At 35.2% G+C, this 23,715-nt stretch overlaps 2 protein-coding genes and 1 long non-coding RNA gene across 6 annotated transcripts in view; all 3 read left to right on the forward strand.

Moving 5' to 3' along the window:
- Window positions 1-2,531: 2,531 nt before the first annotated feature.
- Window positions 2,532-5,750, forward strand: LOC138135549 (uncharacterized). Its single transcript, XR_011161011.1, has 2 exons — window positions 2,532-4,281; window positions 4,364-5,750. It is a non-coding gene; the product is annotated as an uncharacterized lncRNA (long non-coding RNA).
- A 1,815-nt stretch (window positions 5,751-7,565) lies between these two features.
- Window positions 7,566-23,715, forward strand: part of LOC138134380 (zinc finger protein 43-like) — a 56,661-nt gene continuing 40,511 nt past the window's right edge. The window contains exons 1-2 of one of the 4 annotated variants that reach the window (XM_069052602.1): window positions 7,566-7,852; window positions 7,907-8,147. The gene's annotated coding sequence lies outside the window, so the exon portion shown is untranslated. The remainder of the gene's footprint in view (window positions 7,853-7,906; window positions 8,148-23,715) is intronic. The other 3 variants (XR_011160720.1, XM_069052605.1, XM_069052603.1) reach the window with 3 other exon arrangements.
- Window positions 18,268-20,920, forward strand: LOC138134381 (uncharacterized). The gene is made up of 2 exons (XM_069052606.1): window positions 18,268-18,706; window positions 18,768-20,920. Exon 2 carries the CDS (start codon window positions 18,792-18,794, stop codon window positions 20,199-20,201), a length of 1,410 nt encoding a protein of 469 aa, XP_068908707.1. The 5' UTR covers window positions 18,268-18,706; window positions 18,768-18,791; the 3' UTR covers window positions 20,202-20,920.

Below are 23,715 nucleotides of genomic sequence, written 5' to 3' on the forward strand. Positions count from 1 at the left end.
CGACAAATTCTGGTTCACAATCACACCCAGATTTTATGAGATTATGAGCCTCAACCTCTTTCAGATTTTTATTATTAATAACGTACGCGAGATGCGGGTTATTCTTACCCAAATGCAAGACCTCACACTTTTCAATGTTTAGCTGAATCAACTAGTCACGACACCAATGGGAGATCTTTACCAAACTATCCTGGATGGATTGAAATTGCGAAGATGGGTTACCGTATAATTTGCCATCATCAGCAAAGAATACATGATCAACGTCGATAATAGAGTTGAGGTCCGAGATATATATATAACAAAGAGTAAAGGGCCTAAAACCGAACCCTGAGGAACACCCGAAGCCACAGTGCAATCATATGATTTGGAATCGCGCACTTTAACAGAGAATGTTCTGTTTGAAAGAAAAGCTTGAATCCACCTCAACATTAGTCCGCGTACATCAAAGTGCTGTAACTTAAGAAGCAATCGTCTATGAGGGACCAGGTCAAACGCCTTCTCAAAGTCCAAGTACCTAAACAACATCAACTGGTCTCGAATTGTCTAAATCCGATGTCCATTTGTTTAAACAATGGAGGTGACAGGTGAACACTGATCTGCCTGGAAGGAAACCATGTTGTTCTTTGGGAATGACACTATGATTCAATGCAAATTCAGTAAGCTGTTTAGAGATAATTCGCTCCATGAGCTTGCAACATATGGATGTTAAACTTATAGGACGGTAATTACACGCCAAAGTTTTCTCTCCTTTCTTGTAGATAGGGGTTACTAGAGCTTTTAGCCACCCTGAAGGTAAAGACGAAGACTGGAAAGAGAGTTTGAAAATGTGGAGCAGAGGTTGAACTAAGGCATCAGCACAAAATTTTAGTGTCTTTGCGGTTATATTGTCAGGGCCAGGAGCACTGTTTACATTAATGCGGTACATTTCTTCAAGTAATAAGTTTTCGTTTAATATTACAGTTTCTAGAGAATCATGCACGTAAGATCTGTGAATAGTATGCGGAAGAGATGGCGGAAGTTGGTGTAGATTGGAATTCATTATCAAATCTGCAAATAGAGAGTTACTAGATGTATTTTCGGATTGTTGTTTTATTGGCCAGGTCAACTGAGGGAAGTTGAAATCACCAGCAATCATCAAATTGCTGCAATTTGCACTTAAAGACTGGAATTCTTGTGTTAAAATTACATCATCAGTTATGACTGTGTTAGGAGGTCGGTAGATACACCCTAGAGTAAAAGATAGATTTGAGTTGCTGATTTGTAGAAAGATAGATTCAATATGAGGCAGACCCACATTTAAACGTGTAATTCTAAAATTGCAAAAATATTTTTTATCCAAGAATATGCATACGCCACCACCCTTGCTGCTTCTGTCGTTTCTATATATAAGATAGCTGTTTAGACCTAAGACAGCATCATCTATAGAGGATGACAACCACGTTTCCGAAATGAACACACACACAGGTTTCTTTAATTGAACGTAGAGCTGTAACGAAGGCAATTTGGCTGTTATGGATGCAATGTTAGTATACATACACGGGAGATCGTAGACAGTAATACACTTGCTTTTTTTTTGACGCCGGGTGATACCAAGCACATTGTGATTTTTGCTTTAGTTGCTATTGTTTAAGCAACAGGTCTTTTTTGAGTTTTTCAATTGCGCGTTGGTACTTAGGACAACGATTGTCCCAAGCCGCATGGTTTACATCTAAATCCAGTTTTTCGTTTTTTACCAGATTTACACAGTTAACACATTTCAAAGTTGAAGCTTTACATTCAGCAATAGTATGATCCAGCTTCTCAGCAACACCACAACGAGGACATGACTTTTTATTCTTACAGCTCTTTGACGTATGATGGTATCCATTGCAATTGTAACATCGTAAGACTTCGACCGCATCAAACGTATAGCAATAATCATATCCAATGAGTAATCCTCCCGCTTGAATCAGTTTATCATATGACGGACGATCCACCTGAATCACGGCTTGGTAAATTTTAGGATTTTTTTTTGTAGGCCACAGTTTAATGAGTTTACATTCAGGGTTCAATTCTGTACCAGTGTAGTTATATGTAGTTAACTGAATGCTCAACAAAATCGACGATTTCATTTTCCTTATATATTTGAGTCATACCAACAACCTTTATTCTTGGTAAGATACCCTTCACCTCATGTATGTCATAATCTGCACCAAGCTTTTCGACAGCCACCCTTTTAAAACGAGCATTGTCTTCCTTTGAGGAAAAACATTGCATTGTATTGTAGGTATTGTAAAAATGCTTAGAAACGGTCGTTATAGATATTTGTCAAATACTCGCAAATGTCTTTTAACTGTTTTTGTTTAGTTGGTTATCCCTGTCGATCAGGTAGCGTGGTCTCCAGTGGCGGGTAGCGAAATTTATGAAAATTTTTAAACTAAAGTCTGTCTCAATTCTAAATTTCCACCAACACTGCATTCGACGTTGGAAATAAAACCGGTAACACTGTTTGGTGAAAAATTCGTCAGATTGTATTTGTTTTTCTCGGTAGCAATATTTTTATTTCAACATGATTTGATTTTAATAAATATATACATACATAAATATAACTATAAAAAATAAATCTCTTCCAGTGGGGTAGTCTCAGGTAGGGCACCACGAATGCTGGCTGCGTTTCCTCGTTGGATAGCCAAAGAAATACGTTGGCGAAGGAAATATTTCGCCTTCAAATCACCGCTTTCAGCTATTAATTTTGAACCGACGTTATCAATAAAGGAACTTGCTTCTTTGCACCAATGACCTAAAGTTTCGAAAGCAAGAGCTTTGAAGATGAAGTTAGCAGATTTTAAATATTTATATTTATTGTGTTTTTTAACACATGCAATTTCTGCTGCGGCTCCAGAACACATTGATGTATGGTTTAAGTATGATGACGCTAGGGTATCAACACAAGTAACGTCCCATATAAGACGTTGACCCTTTGACCACGGAATAAGGGTTGCTCCGTCTGGTCTCTTGCCATCATCACGAGATAAACCATTGGGTTCAAGGGTGCAATGAAAATGAGCGGATGATAAGGCTCGTTGAATAATAGAATTAAGTTCATTGTGTCTTGGAATTCTTCCCAAGCTTTTAACGCAGCTAAGACCGTGAAAACCAGTTTCGTTTGGCATAGAACAACGACTACAAATATGGTTTTCAAAAAGACGGCAACCCAGTCTAAGGCCAACAGAAGTTTGAAAATCTTGCTTGTCTAAACAAGTACCGATGTTCTTAGATGGAAATGCATGTAACCAAGCACCTGATTCACGTTGTTGGATCGCTTTAAAACGTGCTTTGTCAAAATCTGAGTCAAATTGAAGTTCACTCTCAATGATTCTTTTTATATTTATCAAATCCCAGGATTTCTGAGTTTTTAAAGTAGATGGAGTTTCGTTATTTACTGATAGCCACTTATTCAAAGCTTCCTCATAATAGTGTACTTGAATCTTAATATCCATAAAGGGGAGTAAAGAAGACATAAGATCTTGAACACCATGAGAAGAACTAAGGAAAGCCGGAAGACAAATATCAGAAATTCTACGAATACCCAATCCACCAAAAGAAATAGGGAGAGTTGCTTGTAACCATTGTTTGGTATTTAGACAAATGTTTAAAATAGATTCAAGACTTCCTTTGAGTAAAGAGTCCATATCTTCTAGTAAAGAAGAGAATTTCCAAAGAGCACAAGTACGCAGAAAATATGACATTTTTGGAATAAAAAGGCAATTTTTTAAAAGAAAATAAGCCACATGTGGATTAATTTGTTCGAGTCGAGAAATAAGAAGATTCAATTTATGTTGTTTGATTTTGAAATGATGGACATGAGCTTCTTCAAAAATTGGAGCTCCTAATAATTGAAGGTCATCTTTTGAAGTTATACGAATACCTGGACATATTTTTTCGAATTTACTAACAATACTTGAGTCGATACGTTGAGAACAAAAGAAAATTTCACATTTGCTTGTATTCACCTTAAGACCAATTTCAGCAGCCATTTTAATGATAGTATGAAAATCGTTTAATACAGTTTCGGGCGAATCTGAAAGAGTGGCATCATCTAGATACCAAATGTTTAGTTTCGAAAGTAAATTATTGACCAAAGGTTGAACTGTAATACTAAAAGACATTGGACCACAAGGATCACCTTGCTGAACACCAACCTCTGATGATATTGTTTTATTACCAAAAAAAAGCAAAGAAGGGAACCGATAACTTTGGTATAGAAACGGATATATAAGAGGAAAATTATTTTTAATTGGGGTAAGCATACTACTATCTCTCTCGATAGAATTAAATGCATTTTCAAAATCGATTTTAAGTAAAATGTTATCTCTATTTTCAGGAATGTTGATAAATGTACGAACTGAATGTATTGCTGCTTCGCAGCCTCTTTTTGTAGCAACACCAAGTTGGTGAGGAGCTAAGTATGATTGAATTTGATTGCTCTGGTTAACACAAACTATGCGAGCAACTAGTCTTCTCAAAGCACAACCAATAGCTATAGGTCTGATACCTCCATCTTTCTTTGATAATGCACAAAGAGATGCACCATAAAAGATTGGCTGAATTTCTTCAGGAATCTTAGCAGCGAGGATAAAATTGCAAAGGCTAGTTAATGAAGTCAAAGCTCTTTTACCAGCTTCTCCAGCGGAGAAGGAAATCATGTCCTTTAAGAACTGTGGTCGCATTCCGTCGATTCCAGGTGCTGAGCCGTTTTGAAACGAATTGATGCCTTTTAAAACTTCTGACTCGTTTAAAGACAGATTATGATTATTATTTTCAGGAGGATCAGGATACGAAAGATGACGGGAAGGTTTTGGGTGTTTCTTTTTCAAAGCTTGAAATACAGTATCATCAAATGAGGCCAATGAATCTTCAGAGCTTAATAGTTTGATTGCTCCTTTGATGTCAAAATCGTTGACTTTTGCTTCGATCCTTGTTGATAATGATTTAGAAATATTTTTTCTTGATTTTGAATTTGTTGAAGGTGGGTTATTAAAATTTGAAATGTTAAGCTTGATTTTAGAGGTTAAGTTTTTGGTATTAGATTCGTTGATATTAAATGCTTTGTAAGAAAAAAGAAGCAAATTTTCCCATGCAACAGCTGAGTTCGTTTTGACGCAATAATTGATGACAGAAGACAGTTTATCAGCTGAGGAATATCTTGCTCCCTTCGGAATTCTTCTTATAGTATGAATTTTTTGTTTATACGCCATTAATTTTTCACTAATAGAATTTGTTGGTGCGAATCCATTATTACTAACGTCATTTATTTGCTCTTGATGGAATTTTTCAATATGTGTCTTGAGTCGTTTCTGATCTTTAAAGAGGTGTTTAGGTGAAAATGGGCAAGCTATTTTACCATCAAAGTCTTGAATTGAAGAAGATATTTGTGATTTTTTGATGATTTGACCAGATTTTACATCTGTATCCGTATTTTTAGGATCTTCATAACTATCTTCATCACTATCATCTGCAGCATATCTATAAATTGGTCTGAAGTATCTACCAAGAAGTCTGTTGAATCCAGGAAGACCGCTTGAAGTTGAAGGTGCTACTGTATTAGCAGGCGGCGAGGACTCAACTTGAGGATGGCACTTGCTGTTATGAATTTTCAAACCTTTGTGATTCTTTAGCTTCTTGTTACAGTTTATACAAACTGAACTGTTATTCCCTTGTAGCGAAAAAAGGTTTTCGGAGGAAATACATGTTTGAGATTGTGACAGTGACATTAGTTTTTTATATCGTATTGTTAGGTTATCTGTCAATCTCCGTTTTTACAACTCAAAATTTTAGATTAAAGGAGAAGAATGAAAACCTTTTTTAAAATGCAGCAAGTAAGTAGGTAGAAAATCTTAATGTTTTCGAATCATGTTTATAAAATTGCCAACTTGGTTATAAGAATCCCCAATTTATATATATTTTTATTTTGCCAACATAATTCAACAGGTGGTGGAAATTTAGAATTGAGACAAACTCTACGTACTATTGGGGGCATGGAATTTCGGGCAGCAATTTAAATGTCATTTAAAAAAACCCAATGTAGTCTAAGCTTTATTCCTTTATTGTCATAAATGTCATAATTAATTTTGACTCGACTTCAAAATAAACTGTCACAAATATTATGCAAAATTATTTTACATTTTGGCTATTGATTTCCAAAATTTAATAAAACACTGTTCAGTTTTTGGAAAATAACATCTACGCACCTGCAACCTTTCAGAATTGATGAATGCAATTTGTGAAAATGATATGTGACAATAGTGGATATTAAAATGAGGTTATTAATACGTCTAGCACCTAAAGCCTTATTCACATTTTATATCAGTCAAATTTCAAGTCTGCCCGAAATTCCGTGCTCCCAATAGTACTATTCCGGACACGGAATCTTGGCCAACATTTTTTTGTCATTTCTAAAAAAAATGATGTAAACCAATCATTAGCGTCATTAATAAATGACAATTATTAAAAATCACTTTGAAGTTTTTATTCTGACATCAAAAAAGCAAGGAAATGGCATTATCGTGTCAATTAAATGTCAGTTACGGCCAAGATTCCGTGTCCGGAATAGTACTCTCATGTCAAAAATAAATTACTCCCTAGGGTTTACGGATATTCGTTACTAGGTTGCCATAAATTTGGTCAGGTTGGAGGCTATGTGGTTTCTGGTGACAAACAAAAGATATCCCAAAAATGTAAGGCAGCAAGTGACTAATTTCTCTCTAAGTGATAGATGATTTTTCGTTTCACAATCAATTTTGGTTACTGGCGGCATATTTATTTGGATTTAATCTCTCAATTCAAAGTAATCAACCTTAGGCATTCAAAATTACTTTTGAAAATTCTACCGGGTGATCAAGAAGGACTGTTTAAGTTGGCAATACAATTAAGACATTTTTTTAATTCGGTTATTTATAACACTGCAACCGGATATGTTTTGTTGGTTTATTTGACAAATATCTGATGTAGGTATAGCAATAACAACGAGAAGCCATCAACAACCGAAAGTTACTCCTGTTATACGATTTAAAATACAATTCAGTGTTACCAACTTAAACAGTCCTTCTTGATCACCCCGTAGTTACACGCAACATGAAAAACGTTATTTCCCTAAAAGTTCATTAACGAGAACGTTTACAAAAAATATTTAGAAAAGTGGTAGCTCTTCATGAGTTTTATTACGGTTGGCTTCAAAAAAAACGGGAACTGTCAGAAAAAGTCCTGTCAAATTTTATTAAATTTTTATAGTTTGAAACGGTCTTTTAGAATGTAGGTTAAAAAACTACACTTATGTGTCAGAAACATATAACTATTAGTTATATGGTCAGAAATGTCAGTTATGCAAATACAAATACTACTGTCAAACAGACACAAATTGACAAATGAAATTTCCAATTCACATTAGGTCAAATTTCATCTCCCGTTTTTTTTAAAGCCAACTGTATCAGCTAAAATTAATGTACTTATTTCTGTCACAGGCTGTATAGTGATGGTAGCAAAATTCGGTTTCGAGAGGTTGGCATTGTGGGCATGTTGGCATTGTTGATTGTTGGCAACACTGATTCACTGATCAGCTGGATGCAGCTTGCAGCTTGCAGCGTGCTTTCGTTCGTTGTTTCGTTTCGCGGCTCTTGCTTTAGAGGTGTGTGGTCGTGGTGCGAAACGCACGTGTTCTGAACTTCTGAAAACAATTTGAAACAATTGTGAAATTTTCTGAACTCGTGTTTCCTTCGATAGTGGTGTACTGGTGTTTGGTATCGTTGGAATCGTCGATAAATCGGTAAAGGCGCATTCATCGAACTTCGAGGAATCGAGGCGACCTATTGGGAAGGTAGGTGGATAAAAACATAGGGAGCTTGGCGTTAATTATATGTACGTGTTTTAGGACTTAGGTTCCAACTTTGAGTCCAAGTCTCAGTTGCAGTCAAGTGGCAGTTTAGCTCGGAGCACTCATAGCATAGACTTAAATATTGGCATTTTCGTATAGTGGCCAGTTTACTCCTGATGTCCAACTCGACTCCTTAGAACGCAACACAGCCCTAACAGTCCTAACACCAGGTTTAGACGTCTGGAGTGGGTTTTTGGATGTGGTTTTCAAACCCCTTGGTCAGTGTCATCGAGACAAGGTAGGACAAATATTTAATTTTTAATTTTATCATGGGTCTAGAGGAGCTTATATGTTATTAATGGAAAAATCATTTACGTGGTTTGTAATATGTAATAATTGTTGTATTGTCACTGATGAGTTTCTTCATCACCGAATGTACTTATGACATGAGTTTGGTTAGAAAAATTCACTGTCGCGCTGGTTACTTGTGTATTGATTTTGCTATTTGTGAACTAATCATCTGATCTGGCCAACGCATAATATTTTCCAAAATATTTTCTCAACTATCAAAAGCTCAATGGGCCTCAAACAAATACATATTGTGTGGAATGCGAAAGCCTTTTTTGAAAAATGAAATTGAAGGAATATTTTGGCTTATTTTCGTCGAGACTGGACTTTGTTTTTTCCTGCAAGGCCCAGTACGAATTAACATCGCTAAAATTTTGAAAATTCGCAGGATGTTGCAGGGGAGAAATTAGGCTATCAAAAAACACATTTGTATAACTGGTTGTTGGTTTCAAGGGGTTAAAACAGTAATGTGCAAAATGATAAAAATGAAGAGTTTAAAGCATTGAAGCAACAAGAAACTCACTATTTATTTAGTAAAACTTTTAAGTTCAAACAAACGGACAATCGATCCAAACTAATTCATGTCACTATTATCAGAGGCGTTCATATCTGAACTATCATTAGAGGAATCTATATATTAATACGTGAAGGAAAAACTTTGTACCTTTTTTTAAGCAAATTGCGCGCAGAGGGGTGTGAGATTTGGCATAGTTAGAGTTTATATGGAGAAGAAGTGCAGAAAGATAAAAACGTATGTGTAATATACAGGTGTCTTAAAAAAAAAGACGAGTCCATAACTCCCTTATTTATCGGAGGATTTTAATTATTTATACACCAAATTAAATAAACACGAATAAAGACCGGGTTTTAGGTCGCAAAAAAGACCTATAAAATATGTTACAACATGTACAAATTAGGTCAAAACGTTTTAGAAATAGGTTATTTAGGTTTAGGGTTTTTTGCAATTATTATGTAAGAACTTATTAAAGAATGAGGTATATTAAACAAAATTTATTTTCTTATTATGTATAACAATATCAATAAAAATATTTAAAAAAAACCAAAAAACAAATTCTGAAACAGAAACAATGCACAACTACATAATTAAATTAAATTAAATTCTAACATAATTAAATTTTTGTTGCGTGACATACAAGATATTGTTCTAAATTAACAATACTAAAATTTGTACGCCTAACTAACAGGATGGTTTTGTAACACGAGAATGTTCTTTCACATCAACTGATGTAACTTTTGGAGTCGCCTTTCCATATGTGATGTAGTAGAAAAAAAAATGAATTAATGTCATACAATATGATGATAGGTTACAATATTTACGACTGTTTTACAATGGATCATTTTTGATTGCGTCAAAGAATGACCTTGACGACCAAAATTTATTGCTCGCGACAGGTAGGTTACACAAAAAAATAAAAAATAACTTTAATATTGAAATACTAACGAGTATTCGAAAATAACTTCAGGTAGGTAAATAAAATAATTTTCAGACTTAACAAATGAGATAAAACAAAATTAATCAATTAAGATTGTAGGCTGGAAAAGAATCTTTCGCAGAAAATTGGAATCCTCCTCTGCGAAGTATAATTGGCTTTCCTACCACTTTAATTATTTGACCTTTCTCTACATCTGCAATGTCTGCTTTAACAGGAAAAACGAAGGTGTTTCTCATTTTTCGGTTGGGTCTCATAAAATTTACGCGAAAGACGCCTTTATCACAGTGAGGGTCGTCGTCAATTCCTAACACCTGCCCCAGGTAATATTTGTCACTCTTTCTTACCTGAAATCTAACTTCCACGAAATCTTGTAAAGTCCTCGTCTAGAAATAGTCTCTCCTATTGTAAAATGATTTACAATTTAAGTCAAAATTGACTATTTTTCGATGAGGACTTTACCTGGGTGTGATTTGAAGAAAAGCTTTCTGCGGGTTTCGTATTCTCGTGGTCGAGTTCTTCAAAGAGATTATCTTGATCCTGTTCTGTTTCACTCTCATAACTGTTCTCGTTATCGTCCTCGTCCGTCTTAGTTTGTTCTTCAACGCGCTTCCTTTTCTTAGTTTTTGTGTGCGTTTTGGAAGTAGAAGGTGATTGTTCGTTTTCATCAAAAATCAAATCAACCGAGGAAACACTTTTGCTTGGTTCAACTTGGAGCTTCTTTTTTCGTGTTGTTTTGGGCTTTTGAGCCTGCCGAATGTCTTCTAACATGTCATTCATTGTACCGGGTGGGGCATCGTATACGCGCACGCGAGAAATCGCTACTTCTAATTAAATAAAATTGGCGAAATTTTATATACCTGACTAATTATTGATAAGGTATATTTGAGAATTTTTTAATTTTTTTTTGTTAATAAATAAGGCCGTAACAGTTTTATTAGTTTTCTGAAATTAACTGTTAATTTACCTATAAAGTTTTTACACTAAATGAATCTGTATCTGCTAGCCCATCAAACCCTGGTGGCACAATTACAAATTTTGACTTGGTTAGCTAAATAATTCGCTTTTTTATTTAAACGTAAACCAGACGGGTGATTTACGGCACAATTGTATAATTTCCCAACAAAGGTATAGGCCACCGTTTTAAACCTTTTTGCCATAAAATTGACAGTTTCCATTGTCACCTAAATTTACGACAGCACAAGTAGCAGGTCATAAATAAAAATGATTTTGAAAGTTGAAATGTAAAACTGCGTTTAATTCAAAATCTAATTGGTATTTTTTTCCGTAGATTTCGTAAATAATTATAGGAAGTGAATCTGGGTAGGTTAGTATAAAAATCAGAATTTGACTTTTTGGTTGAAATTTACATTTTAATTTTTTTTGGCTTTGTTTGTAAGTGAAAAATTATCAAAAAATTATGAAATGTACCTTACCAATAGCCAGGTAAGCCTGAAAAATTTCGACAATTTTATTTAATTAGAGTCGCGATTTCTCGCGTGCGCGTATACGATGCCCCACCCGGTATTTGTAAGAGCATGGTTAATATCTTGCAATGCTGGTTCCGGTTTTGCCTGCGGAAGTCTCTTCAGCACCTGATTTCTGTCGAGTGGCATAATCCCCGTTGCTCGAAATCCTGATTTCATATTGTTGCAGTTGTTTGCCTCTATCTTTGTGGGGCATTGATTCAATATAGGTGGGAACAACTGTTTCGGTACACATCCTTTATTTCTTTTCTTCCATTGCGTCAAAACACTTCTCCAACTCCTTTTAATAGGACCAAACACAGCCACATCAAGTAGTTGTGTGAGGTGAGTGCTGTTTGGTCGAAGGAAGATGAACCGTATTTTATTATTTTCACATTCAGTCGAAATTTTATATACCTAACTAACGGTGTGCCCGAGTTGGGCCCGCGCGTTAATGCCCTGTAATCCGATGTCCGAATTGGGCCCGGCTACTAGTAATAATCCTCCGCCGCGCCGTCTTGACGGCATCGGAGTTCAGTACCTACCTATATACTTGAGGTAATCCTTTGACAATTCTATCCATTTACGGTTATACCATAGCAAAAGAATGTTTCAAAATTAACATTTTTATTTCAGAAATATTTACATTATTTTACATAAGAATGTACAAAAAACATTAGATAGATACTCGTAGATACAAACAAACAAGTCAATTATTATTTCTTAATTACTGTTAGAGCGTATTATAACAAACAGCATTTATAACAAACAGCATAACGGAATCTAACCAGGATATAGAATTATTCGCTTCAAGTTGAGTTTTTGGGAGAGGAAGTTGGACAGATCTTCTGGCTTGCCACAGATTCTTCGCGCACGATCCACGTCATAAGTGAAAATCTGATCCAAAAAACCATTTTGTCGCAATTCTTGACGCAATAGTTTTGCAGGTGTGTGTGTTTTAGTCTAGAGCTTTTCTTTTGACGCCATTACTCAGTGCTTGCCTCTCTATATTTTCTTCTTCCGGGTGATTATGAATAAGATCACTGCTGATCACATTCGTTGGTTCGGAACCGAAGGTTTACACTTTTGTAAGACAGTTTGATTTTTTATTGACACAATCCCACCGAATTTCATCGTCGTTTAACTTCCTTGCCACACAAAACTTAAAATTATTCACTACAAGCAACTGTTTCCCTTCTTCACTCAAAATTGATTTTACTTCCATTTCTGAGACTAGGTAGGTATTTACAGATTCACTAGCAAATATTCAAATGGAACTAAAATTAAGATTTATTTTTATAATTAGTTGTTGGCCGGGTGACCCTACTCCTTATCGGATTAGGCGGTGCCCGGATTGGGGATACTTGGGGGCCGAAAAATTTGAGCGAGGATTATCTCAGGTACCGGGCCCAACTCGGATACGCCCCTAGCTAAAGTGTGACTATCGATATTTTAAAACGACCTTTTGCTTCCTTCAGTGGTTTATTGCCCGCTAACAAAGATTGTTGTGAAAGTAGTGAGTAACCGAACCTCAATAATCCGCAGGTACCATCGAGAGTTTTTGTTACAGGGTAGGTAAATAATCCCCTAGTAATGAAACCATCATAAACGACCCAAAATGTTAACTAGTGTTTAAAAAGTCGTTTCAAAATATGGATAGACGCACTTTAATTATTGTTAAGCCATATTTGAGAATTAAAAAAAAATTTTTTGTTAATAAATAAGGCCGTAACAGTTTTATTAGTTTTCTGAAATTAACTGTTAATTTACCCATAAAGTTTTTACACTAAATGAATCTGTATCTGCTAGCACATTAAACCCTGGTGGAACAATTACAAATTTTGACTTGGTTAGCTAAATAATTCCCTTTTTTATTTAAACACAAACCAGACACGTGATTTATGGCACAATGGTATAATTTCCCAACAAAAGGTATAGCCGACCGTTTTAAACCTTTTTGCCATAAAATTGACAGTTTCTTGTCACCTAAACTTACGACAGCACAAGTAGCAGGTCATAAATAAAAATAATTTTGAAAGATAAAATGTAAAACTTCGTTCAATTCAAAATCTAATTGGTGTTTTTTTCCGCTGATTTCGTAAATAATTATAGGAAGTGAATCTGGGTAGGTTACTATAAAAATCAGAATTTGACTTTTTGGTTGAAATTTACATTTTATTTTTTTTGCGTTGTTTGTAAGTGAAAAATTATCAAAAAATTATGAAATGTACTTTACCAATAGCCAGGTAAGTGTGAAAAATTTCGACAATTTTATTTAATTAGAAGTCGCGATTTCTCGCGTGCGCGTATACGATGCCCCACCCGTTATAATTAAAGCTTATCTAAAAGTTTGCTCATGAGATCTTTAAAGTCCTCATGTTGTTGGGTTTGAAGTTCCAGTCTCTTTTTCTCTCTGGTTTCAGCCTTTTCTTCACAGAATTTCATGAATTCGATGAGTTCAGATCGAGGTCTTTTGGGTTTGTTTTCATCAGTGTTGTCGATTTTTCTTTTGTTTTGTTTCTGGGAGGCTAAAAAAGTAATTAATTTTTCCATAAAAAGTGACATAATATAAATTACCTACCCATTGGGTAGTATGCATAAGGATAAGCATTTGCTTATACTATATGTTTGTCTTTTTCTATCTAATAGAGTCCATGTATTTCTATCTCTCACTAATAATGGTTTATGCATATGACCCAATATCTCTTTTAAATTTGTCATAGTCCAGGCTGGAACATGAAGTTACTGGTGTAATGTTTGATTTAACACCTAAGAACTCTTCCATTTGGTCCAAGTATTTCCTTCTCTTTAAATCATTGCCCGACTTATTATTGTGGTCCTTTATTTCTTTAAATTTTCTTACTAAGGACATATCTATTTTCACACTGTATAGGAGTTGGTTGGTACTTTTTGTTTGATGTAGACTTCATTTCTTTCGAGATTGATTCAAAAATGTCTTTTTTCTTATATTTTGAAGTTTCAAGTTTAGGTTTGTACTTGATTAAGATCGTGATAAATAATGTTGTGTCCGCATCCACCCACTGGTAACTTTCTTTTTCTAAAAACACTTATCAAAACTTCTACCCACATACAGTCCATTCACTTTTGTTTTAGACCAGAGTAGGCTATGGAAATTTGGCGAGTTGTATGGTAAGACTGTGGCTGAATGACAATATACATCATGTATAATATTTGAGGTTACACTTTCTTGTCAAAATTCATGACCATATAGCCAAGCATTATTATTTTCCAATTAACTATATAGTTTCGAGGACTCAATAATGTGTGTATTTAGTAATGTATTTAGTAATTTTAATGTAAATATTGCACAAATTTAAAACTAATTTACTTTAATACTTAATACTAATGTCAAATTTGACACTGGCAGTTCGAACAATTTTGATTTAGTTATTTTGACATAGCCCCGATACCAACATTTAAAAAAATTAAAATAGCCTACTCTGGTCTAAAACAAAAATGAATGTATTATAGGTATAATTTGCACTTACTTGTTGATGAGCTTTGCACAATTAGGGCCGGTTGTACCAAATTACACTGAACTTCGGTTCAATTGAACTACAGTTTATTACTGAACCGGGTTTATTTAATAGACGCGTTGTACATCTCGTGTTCACAGTAAGATCACTTGAGCGACCGTTTTCGTCAAAATTAGTTATGTTGGTAGAATCAGACCCAGGTTACTCGCGTAAAACAGTTTAAATTTGTCATTGCCGACAACTGTGACATTTGTCTGTGAATGTGTTTTATGGCGATTTTTCACAATGAGTACTAATAAAAGGTCCACCAATTTTTCTACCATTGAAGAAAAACATTTACTGGGCTTGGTATTTAAATTTAAAGATAAAATAGAAAATAAAAAAACAGATACAGATGCAAATCAATTGAAGAAGGATGCATGGAAAGCAATTGAACAGGAATTTAATATTGTTGGATTTGAAAATTATCGAAGTGCATTGATTCTTAAAAGAAAATATGAAAATCTAAAAAAAAGAACAAAGTCAAAATTTGCAGACGACAAAAAGTACACTTTGGGCACAGGAGGAGGACCGGCCAAAAAAACAAATAGTACAATTACAGATACTGAAGAAATAATCAAAGAAATTATTGGAGACCAATTAACAGGACGCACTTCCAAATATGACAGCGATACGTTAGGTAGGTACTCAGTGTCTATCTAAACTTTGAGGTCTTCTTTTACAATATTTATTTTGGCTTCCAACACCTCCATTATTTCAAGAATATGAAGCAGTAAACGACAGAACAGATTGTCATGATCATGATGATATAGGAAAATCATCGTCGACACAACGTAAAAGAATATTACCGAACATGTTTACTTTATTATTTATTACTTTTTTATATACTGTAGAGTCCGATTCTATACATCATAAAAATTATTTGAACAATAATTCAGAAGTTGCTGGTGACTGGAGATCGTATTCTGCAGATAAATTGAGAACACCAAAATCTGCTCCACTAAAACGAAAGGTAACTAAGGATGGATCTTTAAGCAAAAGACTCTGCAACTGGGCTCAAAGTAAATCTGAAATGGAAGATTTAAGAAGAACACATATCATCAATGAGCAGGAACTTCGCTTAAAGCACATGCAAGAAATACATGCACTTACAATTGCACAGATGAAAGAGAAACATGAGCTTTATGTAGAAGAATGCAAACTGAAAATGAAAATTCTTGAGGCAGAGCATTTAAATAAAATAAAAACTTCAACGCAGAACGCAGGTTATTCAAACCCCACAAATTGTTCATAGTTAATTTTGTTATTAAATTTCGTTCATAAATACAATTGCCTAATATTTAAACATTTGTTAGTTTATTTAATTAATATTATTAATCGCTACCTATCATTATTCATCAGTACTCAAGTGTAGAAAAATAATGAATCAATATATTTCTAACTTCATTATTTCGGTTGTCATTTAAGTTATTGTTTTCCACAAGATTTTCGTTTACATTTTCGGTTAAAGCTATGGCCGCTTCTATTTCTTCATTTGCTTCGGGAGCCTCGGTGTCGTTTAGCATGCAAGCAATATTATGTAATATTGCTGATGCTATCACAAGAAGTTCTACTTTCTCAATCGACAGGCGTATTCCTAAAGCCAGTACAGGAAATCGTCTTTTAAGAACCCCGAAACATCTCTCTATGGGATTTCTAGTTCTTATTTGAGCTTCATTAAATAACTGCTGTTCTGGCGTTGTCGGGTTTAGTAAAGGTGTTATTAAATATGGTTTAATACCATATCCTCCATCACCTACTAGTAAATCGTTTCCAAAATCACCATTTTCAAAGCAATGCCTTAACCGTGAATTCTTAAAAATATTACAGTCATGGGCAGACCCAGGCCAACGACAGACTAAATCCAGAATTTTTAAATTAGCATCACATACATATACGATACCTTGCACATTAAACGAAAAATAACCCTTCCGGTTACGATATATTTCGGCATCATTGCCTCCTGGGGATTGGATTTTAACGTGTGTACAATCCACAGCTCCCACGCATCTAGGAAATTTGCTAATGTTAAAAAAACTTTGTTTAATTTTATTTTTTGCTTGTTCGTTATCCGGCATATTTATAAATTCTGCACGGCGTCTTGCTATTGCGTTAATGACTTTGGGAATCGCTCGGCTTACTGTGGCTTTATCAACGCCATTACTGTCTCCAATTAGTTGTCCCATTGCTCCAGTTGCCAAATATCGAAGTGTTATAAACACCATGTCTGACGGTGAAAGGGCGTGATTTTTATCCGTTTTTGAGGAAATTTCATCATGAATTTCCTCAATGATAAATCTTACCACATCTTTGGGTACTCTAAATCGATTTCTAAAATCGCAGTCATTCCATTTATCAAAATTATTTGGGCGTACCCTGAAAGTTTGAGCCAATCTTGGATTTCTAATCTAAAATGAAATGTTATATTGACGTTATTTTTCTATACGACATGTTTACGATTTCAACAAGCTCTAGAAAATCTTCATCTTCATCATATTCTGGTATCCACTCCATGTTATTATTTTAACGTATAAATTGTGACCTATCAAATAAATGTCAAAATGATACTGATCCATCCTTGATCGATAGATATCAGTCGATCACTGAAAACCAAGTTCAATGCTTAGACAACCCTCAGTCACCGTTCGTACAACAAAATGATCTAACTTTAATCTAGACTGGGAGATAAACTGAAGTTAAACCAATTTGGTACAACCGGCCCTTAAAGTTTCAAGTGGAACTTCCTGAACTTCCTGAGGTACTTCAATTTCCTCCTCGACTTCACTCTCTAAACACAAAAACTCCTAATAAATACCCATTTTTTTAGGTTAAGTTTTCGATATGAATAATTGAAATGTCTGCGGGTAGTAGGTATTATTACCTATATACGTACCTTCTTCAACGTGATAAATTGGTATCAGCTCCTCATCATCCACGATATACGTAAATCTACTACGGGGTCTCTATAAATGATTGTCGGGTTCAGCCAGCCATGGAAACTTGTCAAATTTTGAATGTGCCGCTTTGTTCGCAAATAATGAATGTCACATTTTCAGGTTAGGTTGTTGGCTTTTAACCAAGGAGTATAAAAGTATAGGGAGGGGACATACGCAAGCTTATGGCCGCGGTAAATTGAAGCGGTGAGGGACAAGGAAACGGGTGCAATTTTATGCAACCCGTGAGGTACGCCCCAGTTAACACTACTTGAGATATTTTTGAAGTGAAACTTTTTATGGGAGGGTCTTGAAATTCTGATCGGCAACCTTTTTGTGTGACGAAAAGTGGTGGGGGTAAACACTATTGGGTCGAGTGGGAGCAGTGTCTCTGTCTTTGTCACACTCACGGCATTTATCGATAATGTCCTCTCTTTGATTTGGAGGCTTAAAAATGAACAATGAGTTACGCATTTCGATATTGTTTAGTGTTATCGTTGTTTATAATTTATTTTCTTCATTAAAATATACAATTTTGTTGTGAATATGCTATTTAAAAGTGATTGATGAATAATTACAATGTTTCCCTGTAATACAAAAGTTTCACTTCTATCGTGCGTCTTTACGACACATTCTGGTTTTTTTTTTTTTGCATCACAAATGTATTCAGAGTATGAGAAACTAGAAAACCACACTAAATATCACAATGCAAGTGATTTGATTTACTTTCTTGGGACGTACTAATAGCAGACATGCGCATTAAGGCGGCTTCAGTCGGCCGGCCGTATGTCCCCTCCCTATTGCTTGCTTTTAGAGCTCGTGCCAACTCTCATGATCGATGACGCAGAAACCAAAATGCGTACAAACGCGGCTGTACGAGTCGAACTAAAAACATGGGTACTGTCACCACAAAACTCCGGGATGCAAAACTCGGGGTGTTTTCGACTTTTTGTTTTGGATCTTGGATTTTCAATGTTTGTTTTCATTGTGTTGTCCGATCTTCGTGATTAACCTCCGCTCTCCGTGTTTGCTTCCTTGTTTTTTTGATTTCCGTTCCATTATTGTTATTCCGAGTTTACAAACAGTCTTTTTCAAGACTCCATTAATCTGCATAATTGCAATTGTAAGTATAACACACCTAATTGTGCTTGATTTTTAACCTAAAATACTTGTACTCTTTACAGAATCTTTGAGTGTCATTCATCAGAATGAGCAATCAAAAGAAAGTGGTTCACAGTCAAGGACGGGAAATAATTTATAATGTGTATAAATTTATGAAAAATGAAAAACACTGTGGAGAAGTTTCAATCCCATTAAACCGCTTACAAGAAAGGGTTGCAGAAGCTACTGGTGTTGGAATCTGCACTCTGAGGAGGATCATTCAGGAAGCCGAAAACAAACCAGTAGGTTCCAAATTTACTTCTCCGAGGAAGAAAATTAATCAACCGAAGCCTAAACAATCTGTGGATCAGTACGAAGAGGAAATTATTCGAAACATTATTTATACATACGCAGATATTCACAAAAGAAGACCAACAATGAAGGCTGTATTTGAAGCAGTGAAAGATGAAGTAGGTGTTAATTTCACAGGAAAAATCCGTTCATTTAGACGTCTGGTGCATAAAATTGGTTTCCGTTGGAAGAAAACACAGGACAACAGAAAAACATTGGTTGAAAAATTTGACATCAAGGCGAAACGGGTAGAATATTTAAGGAGGATAACGCGGTACAGAGAAGAAGGGTGGAACATTATTTATTGTGACGAAACATATCTACATAGTTCGCACACTTCACCACTAGCATGGGATGATGGTTCCAATAGGTGTTTAAAGGCCCCAGTGGGAAAAGGATCATGCCTCATTATTCTGCACGCAGGAGGTGCAACAGGATTTGTGCCAAATGCATTGACAATTTTTAAATCTGGGACAAAAAGTGGAGATTACCATCATGAAATGAACAGCGAAAATTTTATGAAGTGGCTGACCGAAAAATTTGTGAAGAATGTTAGTGCTAAATCTGTGCTGGTTCTAGACAATGCTTCCTACCACAATGTGCCAGTACAAGCAAGTCCAACGTCTGCATGGAAAAAGGCTGACATGCAAAAGTGGCTAATGGAGAGAGGAATTTTCTTTGAACAGAAATGCACCAAGGCAGAATTGTATGGTATAATTAAAGTTCACAAGCCTGTACACAAAATCTATAAAATAGACCAAATATTGGCGGAGTCGAACATACCAGTTCTAAGGTTGCCACCATACCATCCGGAGCTAAACCCCATCGAGAAAATATGGGCGCTTGTGAAAAATCATGTGGCAGCATACAACATAACGTTCAAGTTGGATGATGTCAGGAAATTGGCAGAAGCGAAATTTGAAGCAGTGACTGTACAACAATGGCAGAACATTTGTTCTCATGTGGAGAAAATTGAAGTGGAGTACATGAAAAGGGAATATATAGTGGATGAGGTTGAAGACCTAATAATTTCCATTAATGGCGAAGAAAGTGACGAGTCTGATTTCTTTCTGTCATCAGATGAAGAACAGGTTGACGAAAAAGAAGTTCAAGGGGGTAGCTCTAGTTCAAATCTAGCTGATTTGGGTTGTGAGTTGTTGACTTAAGTAAATAAATAAAAACCTTTTAAGAAAGCGTTGAAAATTTTGTTTCCATTCACTTTACATTTTGCAGGCTTGTGAACTAATTTATGTTGATATTTATCTGACGACAAGTCGGGCATTCTAGTCCAAACCGTTGGAGAGTGCAACATTTAAATTTGGCGCCACTCTGAAATTTCTAACCAAACGACCGATGTTTTCACGTTTCACTTATCAAAATTAGGCTCCGCCTTCGCGCAGCTTTTGTCAAGGTCATCGATCATGAGAGTTGGCACGAGCTCTAACTAGAGATAAGTTTCAACTGTGCTTTACTCCTGCTAACATTAATGTATTTATTATTTAAGATCAACACCAACAGGGGTACAATTATTGCCCCCATCGTACTATCGCGGCCAAAATACTTTGGTCGTCAATGTGACATAAATGACATTCAATTGTAAAGCAAACTTTAGGATGTTTAACCTTATTTTTTACTACTGTCAAAATTATTTTAATCTACCGGGTGATCAAGAAGGACTGTTTAAGTTGGCAGTACAATTAAGAAAAATTTTTAATTCGGTTATTTATAACACTGCAACCGGATATGTTTTGTTGGTTTATTTGACAAATATCTGATACAGGTATAGCATTAACAACGACAAGCCATCAACAACCGAAAGTTACTCCTATTATACGATTTAAAATACCATTCAGTGTTACCAACTTAAACAGTCCTTCTTGATCACCCCGTATCAGTGTCATATGGGTGGGGTAAATCCCAGCTGCGGAGGCAGGGTTCAAAAGCAAAAGATCAACATGGTCGCGGTTTAGACAACCTTCAGAAGCAAGTAAGACGATTCTATATTTATCAAAAACTGAAAGTGCCATATTTTTGACAAGAATAATTTGAAATTGTCATGTATATTGACATTAATACTTCATTTACATTTGAAGTGTCAAAAATTGACGACCAAAGTATTTTGGCCGCGATAGTACCGCCACACAGTGTACAGGAATTGGTTGAGAACAAATCCAAACAGATAAATATTAAGAACACCTTACTGACACCTCAGTCATACTCATAATGACAATAAATGGTCGCTTGCATTGACTTTTTTGAAATGTCAGAAATTTGCCGGCCTAAATTTATTGTCCGCCATAGTACGGTATTGACTCCCATTTTTTCTTCCAATATAAATAACAGTGTTTTTCATGACAAATAAGTCTTACTGGTTTTTCAATAAAATCAAATGTATTCAACAAAATAATTTACAACACTAAATAACTATAACAAATTGGTATTTTTTTATAAAATAGATTGAAAATGTCCCCCATTAACTTATAAACACTTGTCAATTCATTTATTTTCAAAAATATTTTGCAGCATTTCTTGGTTAAGTGTACAGCAACACACAACAGAAAAAAGTAGGACAATGTTTTTTCGCTAATGTAAGTCTGCTTACCCTTTCCATGGTTACTATGAAAGTATTTATTTATTTATTACAGAAACCCCGGTTTACTCAACTCAATTTTGGCTAAATTTCTTAATAAGACTTGCCCTACTTTTTTCTGTCCGCGACTGTATATGAAACTTTGCATTTTCGTCTTTATAGTGTGCGCAAAAAACACAATACATACATATTTGTTTCGTACCCTGTGTGTTGTCCAATGATAGCTGCAGCTCCCGATAACGCATTGTGATTTGTATTATACGATCTTTTGGACCAGCATCCATCGACAACAACGGGAACTAGTGGAACATCATTTTCTTGACTTGATTGCCCTTGCGTGTTGAGCTTCTTCCTCAGTCGCTCGCCGCATAACTTGATCCGCAGCTTGTTTGTTTCCAACGATCAGCCACAATTTTATTATGCTTTTGATACGTTTTGGCAGTCATAAATGGAATTTCGACAGTAGCTAAAAATTCTTCAAGATTGTAGAATCCACCTCCAATTCCCATGATGCCACTTACGGCAGCTTTATTCAAATTAATATCTTCATCTTCTGATGATTTCGTAGAATTTAAACTAAAAACTTCATTGCACATTTGAGAAAAAACTTGGAAATTAGTCCATTTCTAACTTCCTTCTCCAGGACAAGATTTTCAAATTTACAATCAAACACTTTATTGTGTGCGCATATCTTTTTCAACTGTTCGAACAAGTATACAACGTTTACTATTCTGTTGCCCTGGAGTATCTCTTCTGGGGTAACTGTAAAAAAAACACTGTAAAACTTAGTCACAACTGTCACAAAATAATGAAAACTAGGGAAAAAGAAGCATTCAAGTGCACAGAAAAAAATCAGATACCTCTTTCATTACATACATTTCCTATAGCAGAAAAAATTACATGCCTCTTTCATTAGATACATTTCGCGTAGCAAAATTTTCGGCTGTCGACAAGACAATAGTTTCCAAATTTGACGCTGGTGCGGTTTCTCCTATTATTTCGACGGTCATTACTGTATCTTCAATATTATCTTCTCTAATATCTATAGATGACGGGGTCATGACCCTTGATGTACTTTCTACTTCAGAAGTCTGCAACAAATAAATATTTTGCTCTCTCTACATTTTTTTCTTACCATTATTTAAACAAATAAAAAATATATATTTTTCTAATAGATATGTTATTATACTTATGGTTCATAAGTTATTACTTACGGCTCATATCATAAGTCTTAAGTGATTAACTGATTACTTATGAATTTGAATGTTACTGTATCGGGCAAATTATCTTTCATAGTTTTTAATCAACATACAGGACAGGTTAATTCACGTAGCCCGTTCGTTCAGAGACTTGATATAGGTAACTAGACTGAGCGCAACGTAGGTTTTGCTATAAGCGCCTGGTTGTCAAGACGGTATAGGCAACCAAGTTTGCACTACGGGGCAGAAGTACTCTCTCACTGGGCTATCGTACTATGCTTTGGCGGATGCATTCAATAGATTTTAGCAGCAGAAAACAACAACACTGTTTTAAATTTGAGTTGTTCCGCGAATTTTGGGGCACCCAGTATATCAAATTAAAGCTATTTTTTTTTCTCTACACGGTGGAATACCGTTGCTTATTGAAAACTGGCCGCAAATAGGGGTAACTGTTAAAAATAGATAAGAGCGAAAGAGAGTTAGCGCACCACACCGTGCATTTTTTTTATGTTGTATCTTTGATTTTAAATATTTATTCCTATAGCAATACAGCAACACTTCTAATAAAGTATTTTGTTTGGTGCTGTCGAGAACAAAAACATTCGAAGAGAAGATTACAAATAACGCTATAATCCTACCCCTAACTAATGATCGGCCCAACTGAACGATAAATAAATCCCTCTACCTGACCCTGGCCCAACTGACCAACGCCGAATAAAATAGCTGTTAAAATTAATTGTTGTTCTTTTACGTCTTAGGGCGCAAAAGGCATTATTTACGCCCGCAAATTACTGTATAAATGACTTCATTTTGATACGATTTTATAAAAAAATATTTTTTTTTGTTCGACACTGTCAGAATTTGAGAATTTTCTCCTATGTGAACGTATTT

This window comes from Tenebrio molitor, chromosome 7 (genome assembly GCF_963966145.1).
Source record: "Tenebrio molitor chromosome 7, icTenMoli1.1, whole genome shotgun sequence".
In the NCBI taxonomy this organism is placed as follows: domain Eukaryota; kingdom Metazoa; phylum Arthropoda; class Insecta; order Coleoptera; family Tenebrionidae; genus Tenebrio; species Tenebrio molitor.

What these genes read in the sequence shown, in the direction of transcription:
- LOC138134381 (XM_069052606.1), top strand. Translation starts at nt 18,792, where the DNA reads ATGAGCAATCAAAAGAAAGTGGTTCACAGTCAAGGACGGGAAATAATT.